Raw genomic sequence first — 9,109 nt, forward strand, 5'->3', positions numbered from 1 at the left:
TCCGCGTGGAATGTCAGACCGTCCGGTCCAGACCTAGTCCAGACGGTCCGACTTTCGGGCAGATTTCCTATTTCGCGTTTTAAGGGTTTTGGGCAATCCTAATTAATGAGAGAGCCGCCACAAACCCTAGAGAATTAACCTCAGACGTCCAAGACACTCATTAGAGCTTTGAGAAGCTTGATTTTGAGTTCTAGAGATTGGAATATCGATTCCAAGTCAAGGACATCGTTTTCTCTTCACAAATCCTAGCAGATACGTTCCAAACTGTTGGAATTCATCCTGTCGGTGTGGATACGTGTAGAGGAGTTGTACTTTCAACTCTCTGTGATTAAAACAGACTCTGAATCGATTGATACTTCCAGATCTTGAAAGAACGAGGTAAGTATTCGAATCCCACGATGATATACACGACTGTTCGGGTTATTGCACAATTGGTTTTGTGTGACGTTTGGCTAGGTTTAGATCTTTTTCTTCCGCTGCGTGAAACCTAAAACCCAAACCCTAGATCGATGAGATCGCATGCTAGGAACCCGAAGGGAACCCAACAGGATTCACCAAGGAGCTTCTCGGGAACAAGAGAAATGCTTGATGTATCCGCAGCATGGAGGAAAAGTGGATTAGAGTATGGATCAAGAGGCTGATGGTGAAGTTGGTGCGGAATCAGAGGAGCAGAGGTTCGGCAATTTCGTCTGCCATGGAAGAACCGAAAAAACAGAGGGCAAAAAAGAGAAGACCAGAAAAAAAAATCAAAATTGATATGCAGAAGAACGCAACGGGATTCACTCTGATACCATATTAAGATCTGAATATAAAATGAGAGAAGAATTTTCTGTGTATTCCATTTATGTACAGCGGTGCATATATACATTTGAACATAACCGAAAACGGAGGAAAAATAGGAAGGTGAAGAAACAGAAAGATAAAAATACATTCTGAAAGTAGTGATAGTGCGTATCAAAGCTGATATGATCAACTCTTATCGTCTAATAAAAACTATAAAATATAATCTAATAAAAAATACAAGTAAAATATTTTTAAGTCCGATGTGGCACCATCAAGTCTTCCTCTCTCGTCGAAGAAACAACAATGGCGTCCACATCAACCATTTCACCTGTATAATACAGATGAGCATGGATTCACCTTAGAGACGCACGGGTTTAAACCCTATTTCAATAGCAATCTTCTTACCATTGAAAAGCAACTCCAGATCCCTTCTCGTAAAAAGAAGATATTTCCATCTGCAAAACGGAGACCAACTATCGAACCAGATTTTCAAGGGTTTCCTTCGGAAGCACCAGCAAACTCTTTAAGGAAAAGACAAACAAATGAAGCCACACAATTATTTATCCTAACATGCTTTTGCGGAGGGCTCTGTGAAAGCGAAGTTAATCCATGTCTTCCTTGCAACTAACAGCTTAAAAGTTCCATCATTTTTTCTCCAAAAGGAAATATTTAGACCTAACAAACAACAACATGATTCCAAATTGACCAGCGATGGACTACAACTTACCGAATTCTCAATTTGAACCATTTCTTTGAATCTCTTTGATGATGAAGAAGGTTCCTGAAATGGGAAGAAAAAAAAAATCAAAGGCAACGATATTGTATCAACTGGACTACAATGCAAAAGGGATATTATGGCTTACATATACACTAATATGATATGCAGGGAGAGAGATAAAAAATGGTTGAACCTAAAACCCACGAGTGATTTTATGAACACACTATTTTTCTTTTGTCCCTTTTTGAATAGCGAGAGAGATTGTGAGCACTAAACTCAAATAAACTGACAGATTATGGGACAGTTTTCGAGTGGCATTTAAGGGATCGAATGTTAACCAAATTTAACGTATGACCTATGGATTTTGATGCCCCGGACGTCTAGATTCTGCCATTTGGAGTTAGCTATCAAAAGTTATGGAAGATTTAATGACAAGTGGTCATAAGTTACTACATATTAAAATTTATATTTATTGTTTTTAAGTTATTGTCATTCTTCTTTATGATTATGTTTAACTTACGAAAGGTGAAAGTCTAACTGAAACTATAAATATGTATGGTAAGTACTTTGTTGAAATAAGAGTGAAGTTTAACAAAGTAAAATACATCTAAATGTCATATTCATTTTGTTCTTCCTCTTCTCTTCCATAAGAAAAATTCTCAACTTATAACAAATTGGTATCAGAGCCATGTCGAACCATGGGAGCACATCGTTGGGTTTCACACCGTTACCACGACTCAACAAAACGAATTACAACAATTGGAGTATTCAAATGCGTGCCTTACTCGGTGCACAAGACGCATGGGAAGTAGTCGAAAATGGCTATATTGAAGAAAGTTCCGGTACATCCACACCGGCACAACTGAAAACGTTGAAAGAAATGCGAATGAAGGACAAGACTGCTCTCTACCTTATGTTCCAAGCTGTAGATGAGGCAAGTTTTGAGAAAATTGCTGGCGCAACGACATCGAAAGAAGCATGGGAAACTCTACAAAAAGTATTCAAAGGTGCTGACCGAGTTAAACAAGTTCGTCTTCAAACTCTACGAGGTGAATTGGAGGCCATGAAAATGAAGGAGTCGGAAGATGTATCGAGTTATATATCTCGTGTGCAAACGGTGGTGAATCAACTTAAACACAACGGAGAAACTCTCGATGATGCAAGAGTTGTCGAAAAAATCCTTCGGTCATTGACCGATGATTTTGAGAATGTTGTATGTGCAATTGAAGAATCAAAAGATTTGGCGAAAATAACGATCGACGAACTCACGGGCTCTCTTGAAGCTCATGAACAACGGAAGAAGAAAAAGAAGCAAGATGTCATGGAGGAGGCCTTGCAAACAAAGATGAGTATCAATGATGACAAGGTGATACACTCACAACACAATCGAGGAAGAGGACGAAGCCGTGGTGGTCGAGGTTTTTGGTCGTATTGGAAGACGTAGTCATGGAAACTACAATGAAGAGAGAGGACAAGCGAACCAACAGAATTGGCGTGGATGAGGACGCGGTCGTGGAAGATATGGACGATCAGGTCGACCAAATGAGTGTTACAACTGCGGAAAATATGGACACTATGAAAAAGATTGTTACTTCAAGAAGAAGGTGGAAGAAAATGTGAATCTTGTCGCAGAAGATGAGACAAAAGAGGTTGATATTGTTTTGATGGCCCACGAAGGAATCAATCAAAACAACGATTCGATGTGGTATCTCGACACCAGTGCTAGTAACCATATGTGTGGACACAAACATCTCTTTGTTGATATGCACGACATAGAAGATAAAAATGTAAGGCATTGACTTTCTTATTATTTTGGTTAATCATATTACAAGTATATATAATACAAGTGATAGAAACCTACGTAACAATCAGATCCTAGAGATTAGGAAGTATTCCTAAAACACAAAGATTACAATCTCATAATATTTCCAATACGCCCCCTCAAGTTGGAACACCGGAGGTGACTCCAATCTTGACACAAAGATCGTGAAATGAGGACCGAGGTAGCGGTTTGGTCAAGGCATCGGCAAGCTGATCCTTCGAACTAACATGCAGAACACGAAGGGAGCCGGCTTCGACCTGTCCACGAACAAACAAGAAGTCCAGCGCCAAATGTTTCATTCGAGAGTGGAAAACGGGATTGGCACTAAGGTAAGTAGCACCAATGTTATCACAATAGATCGTCGGGGTTGAACTTAAGGTGACGCCAAGTTCCGATAGGAGAGAGACAAACCAGCTAATCTCATCCGAAGTATTAGCAACAGATCGGTACTCAGCTTCGGTGGATGAACGTGAATGGCCTGAAAGCTTCTTCGATGACCAAGAGATAGGATGTTTGCCAAAATAGACAACAAACGCACCAGTGGACTTGAAATCTCCCGGATCACCAGCCCAATCTGCATCACTAAAGGCATGAAGAGAGGGTGAGTTGATGGCCGAAAGAAATATGCCCGAAGTCCGAGTCCCTGCCAGGTAGCGGAGAACACGTTTTGCCGCAATCCAGTGCACATCAGTCGGGGCATGCATGAATTGGGACAGCTTGTTCACTGCAAAGCTTATGTCCGGGCGAGTAAGTGACAGGTATTGTAAGCTCCCGATTACCGTGCGAAATTCTGAGGGATCCGAGAGTACCGTACCCGAGCCAAGCGTAAGGCGAGCAGTCGAAGCCATAGGAGTTGAGACAGGTTTGGCATCTAGCATCATAGTGCGCTTCAATAAATCCGAGATATATTTCCTCTGGCTGATAAAAAGACCCTTGGATGACCGATGTGCTTCGATGCCAAGAAAGAATGAAAGATCACCAAGATCTTTCAATGAGAACTGAGCAGCGAGATGCGAGATAAAGGCTTGAATGCGGGAAGAACAACTCCCTGTAACAATCAGATCGTCAACATAAACAAGCACGAATAACTGAAAGTCGTTACCCCGAAGTATGAACAACGAGGCGTCGGCCATTGAGTTTGTAAAGCCTTGACCGAGGAGAAAATTCCGGAGCTCCGAGTACCAAGCTCGAGGGGCCTGCTTAAGGCCATAGATAGCTTTACGAAGCTTGCAGACAAATTCCGGACGATCTTTATCAATGAACCCGGGTGGTTGAGACATGAAAACCTCATCAGAAAGGCTGCCTTGGAGGAAGGCATTATTAACATCAAGTTGTCGGATACTCCAACCATGCGTAACTGCAAGACTAAGAACAAGGCGAATCGTCGGAGGTTTGACAACCGGACTGAAAATCTCATGGAAATCAATACCGGGGCGTTGATGAAACCCCTTTGCTACTAGTTGGGCCTTGTAGCGATCAAGAGAGCCATCCGGATTAGTCTTAACACGAAAGACCCATTTGCACCCAACAATATTCATCCGAGGCGTTGAAGGCACGAGATCCCAAGTGCAGTTGCGAACCAGAGCATTGAATTCATCACTCATCACTAGACGCCATCGAGGGTCCTTAAGTGCCTGGGACACCGAAGTCGGTTCGTTGTGAGAATCTGAAATAGAAGCAGCAAGTGTAAGCTTAGTCACGGGTTTAGAAATATTGTTCTTTCCTCTAGTCACCATCGGATGTCTGTTTTGCAGCGGAGAAACAACCGGTGAGTTGTTCGCGTTAGCACTCTCGGGCGAAGGCGAAGACTCCGAGCTCGGCAAGTCAGGGCATTCGGTCGTAGGTGAAGGATGTATGCTCAGGGGCGATGTCGAAGGAGGCGGAATGGTCAGCAGGATAAAGGAACGGGCCGGAGTGACCTGAGAACCAGAACAGTCCGACGAAGGCGACTCACCTGGAGAAGACGAGGATATGACTTGTCCAGGAAGGGACTGAGAGGTGGTACGAAAAGGAAAAACCGACTCATGGAAGATGACATGACGGGACACAAAAAGCCGAGAGCTAGTAAAATCAAAGCATAAGAAAGCGCTCTGAGAAGACGAGTACCCAAGGAAAATACAAGGAGTAGACTTAGGGTCGAGCTTATGCGTGGAATACGGCCGAAGCCATGGGTAACAAAGACAACCAAAGGTACGAAGTTTTTCGTAATGAGGGGACTGACCAAAGAGAGAGGAAAAAGGAGAAGACATGGTTAAGGTCGGGGTTGGTAACCTATTAATAAGATAGGTGGCCGCGGTGAAAGCAAAAGACCAAAACGACAAAGGGAGAGACGCGTGATGAAGAAGTGAAAGACCTGTTTCAACAATATGTCTGTGTTTACGTTCAGAGATACCATTGTGCTCGGCAGTGTGTGGTGGTGTAGTGTAATGAGAGATGCCGTGAGAGGCAAGAAAAGGTCGTAAGGCAATAAACTCCCCACCATTGTCAGAATAAAGAGAAACAATTTTGGTCGAAAATTTGTTTTCAACGATGTTTTTGAATTGGACAAATGTATCACGAACTTGAGATTTGAATTTAAGAGGGTATATCCAAGAATAACGCGTGAAATGGTCAACAAATAACACATAATATTTGTAACCATCCATAGAGACGATCGGTGAAGTCCAAACATCAGAAAATAGTAATTCAAGAGGACGAGAAGATGAAACAGTGGATGTAGAAAACGGAAGTTTATGACTTTTATTGCGAGAGCAAGAATCACAAAACAAAGGAGAAGAATCTCGAGACAATGGTAAATTAAATGTAGACACGACTCTTTGAAGAACAGGAAGTGCAGGGTGACCCAAACGAAAATGCCACTCGGACAAAGTGGACTTCTGACTCGACAAAACAAGAGGAGACGCTGAAGAAGAGATAACCGGCCATTCATAAACGCCATCCTTAGCCTTTCCGCTGAGCATCGACGCCCCCGTGCTTAGATCCTTCACCTGAAAACCATGAGGAAAGAATTCAACCGAAACACCATTAGACTTGCATAATTGAGAAACCGAGACCAAGTTCTTTTGCATTGTCGGAACACAAAGAACATTGTCAAAAGATAAGGGACGAGCAGCGAGGGGAATCAAGAAGGAACCCGTGTGTGAGATCGGTTGACCAGAGCCATCACCGAGCACAACATCATCACCACCATGATACGGAGAGTGAATGGCAAGATTGTTGAAATCCGACGTAATATGATGAGATGCACCGCTGTCTAGGAGCCATTGAGAGGCATCATACGACGGCACGACGGTATGATGGGCACGTGGCTGCCAAGGCCGAGGTGAGGGATGCCAAGGAGAAGCTGCAGGCGGCGGACCTCCGTGAGATTCCGGAAGTGAAACAAGGCGAAATTGAGCACAACGTTGAGCGCTGTGACCGAAGACTCCACAAGCTTGACAACGCCCTTGATATCCCTTGGATGGTTTGTTCCAAGAGGATCCCCGATGAGAGCTATGTCCTCGAAACGATGGACGACCACGAGCAGAGGCATTCGCCGTGATGGGGAGAGATGCCGAGGGTAGAGCAGATGCCGAAGCTAGTTTAGCTTCATGGTTGAGAAGCTTTTCATGCAACTCCTCAACCGAAATCGCGCGTCCCTGGCCTGAACAATATCAGCCACCGGTTTGAACTCTTCGGGAAGACCATTGAGGATAGCATCGAGCAAATCCTCATGATCCATCTGTTTGCCGAGAATCGCTAGTTCATCGGCTTTGGTGACAATGGAGCGGATGTAATCATCCACTGATTGCGTACCTTTCATGCTTCTTCGGATTTGATCGCGTAGTTGCAGAAGATGACCACGCGAAGCCTTGCCGTAGGTGTTGGCAAGAGTAGCCCATGCATCACGAACCGAGGCTGCACGAGCGACAAGAGGCTGGAGCGGAAGTGAGATTGTGCCGAGCAAGGCACTAAACAAAAGGCGATCTTGCTGTTTAAAATCAGCGAACGCGGGATTGTCGACAAGAACACCATCGACAGAGATTTTGGCCAGAGGAACAGAAGAGCCTTCAAGGAGGAAACAATCGAGTTTGTGACCTTCGAGGAGAGACCGAATTTGGATGCTCCACGTGAAATAATTGGAGGAGATCAGCTTTGTAACGTTGGACATATTGACGGTAAGGAGAGAACCAGTCGGCTCTTGGACATTGTATGTGGCAGCGGATTCCGAGGAGCTGTTGGTGTTGGCCATGATAACAGGTTGTGGGGTTGACGGCAAGGAGTGCACGTCGTCGGTGATGAGAAAAAAAAAGTCGGCGGCTAGGGTTTTAGTGTCGTGAGACTATTTTACTCTGATACCATGTAAGGTATTTGACTTTCTTATTATTTTGGTTAATCATATTACAAGTATATATAATACAAGTGATAGAAACCTACGTAACAATCAGATCCTAGAGATTAGGAAGTATTCCTAAAACACAAAGATTACAATCTCATAATATCTCCAATAAAAAATGTGTCTTTTGGAGATGCATCAAAGGTTCAAGTCAAAGGACGCGGAAAAATTTCTTTTTTCCAAAATGATGGAAGAAAAGGTACGATTGACAATGTTTATTATGTGCCTGACTTGAAAAGCAATATCCTTAGCATAGGACAACTATTGGAGAAAGGATATATGCTTTTCATGAAAGATCAAATGTTGTACTTAAAAGACAAAGATGGACGGTTGCTCACACACGTGGAGATGGCGAAAAATCGGATGTTCAAACTTAATTTGAGGAACATAAAGGAAAGGTGCTTACAAGTCAAAACGGAAGACAAAGCATTGTTATGGCGTTTGCGGTTCGGACACTTACATTATGGAGGGCTTAAAGAATTAGCAAGGAAGGAAATGGTTCATGGGTTACCGAACATGGAGTGCACCACAGAGTTTTGTGAAGTATGTGTACTTGGCAAGCAAGCAAGGACAACATTTCAAAAGGAAGCAGAATATCGTGCAAAGAGATCACTTGAGTCGGTACACACTGATATTTGTGGTCCAATCACACCTAAATCGTTTGGTGAGAAGAGGTATTTTATTACTTTCATTGACGATTATACAAGGAAGACTTGGGTTTATTTTTTGAAAGAGAAATCAAAGGCATTTGAGGTGTTCAAGAAATTCAAAGTGATGGTTGAGAAGACAATCGATCTACACATAAAAGCCTTGCGTTCAGATAGAGGCGGAGAGTATATGTCAACAGCTTTCACAATATATTGCGAAGAATAAGGAATCAAAAGATTCTTAACGACACCATACTCACCTCAACAAAATGGCGTCGCCGAAAGAAAGAATCGAACTATCCTAGATATGGTTCGATCGATGTTGAAGAGCAAAGATATACCGAAAGAATTTTGGGAGAAGCAGTCCAATGCGCAGTATATGTGCAAAACCGATGTCCACATAAGAAGTTGGCGAATCAAACACCACAAGAAGCTTGGAGCGGTCATAAACCAACAATATCACACCTTAAAGTGTTCGGAAGCGTGGCATACGCACATGTTCCAGACCAACGAAGAACCAAACTCGATGATAAAAGCAAGAAATATTTTTTTATCGGATATGATGAAAAGACGAAGGCATTCAGATTGTTCGATCCGAATGACAAAAAGGTGGTTGTAAGCCGTGATGTACAAGTGGATGAAAAAAGTGCATGGGATTGGAAGAACCAAAAGGAAGTCCCAAAAGGAAAAGAAAAGGAGGTGTCATTGGGTTATGAACCAATGATCGGTACCACGATTCAGGAAGATGAAGATGAAGATGAAGA

The 9,109-nt window shown here is 43.0% G+C and overlaps 1 protein-coding gene across 1 annotated transcript; it reads left to right on the forward strand.

Annotated features, from left to right (window-relative positions):
• Positions 1–2,189: 2,189 nt before the first annotated feature.
• Positions 2,190–3,121, forward strand: LOC104810237. Its single transcript, XM_010536429.1, has 2 exons — positions 2,190–2,867; positions 2,966–3,121. Exons 1-2 carry the CDS (start codon positions 2,190–2,192, stop codon positions 3,119–3,121), a joined length of 834 nt encoding a protein of 277 aa, XP_010534731.1.
• The last annotated feature ends 5,988 nt before the right edge of the window (positions 3,122–9,109 follow it).

The sequence above is a fragment of the Tarenaya hassleriana genome, unplaced genomic scaffold, assembly GCF_000463585.1.
Source record: "Tarenaya hassleriana unplaced genomic scaffold, ASM46358v1 Cleome177, whole genome shotgun sequence".
In the NCBI taxonomy this organism is placed as follows: Eukaryota; Viridiplantae; Streptophyta; class Magnoliopsida; order Brassicales; family Cleomaceae; genus Tarenaya; species Tarenaya hassleriana.

Coding starts and splice junctions, on each gene's coding strand:
- LOC104810237 (XM_010536429.1), top strand. CDS start 2,190: ATGTCGAACCATGGGAGCACATCGTTGGGTTTCACACCGTTACCACGA. Junction 2,868..2,965: donor TGAGTATCAATGATGACAAG/GTGATACACTCA, acceptor ACTACAATGAAG/AGAGAGGACAAGCGAACCAA.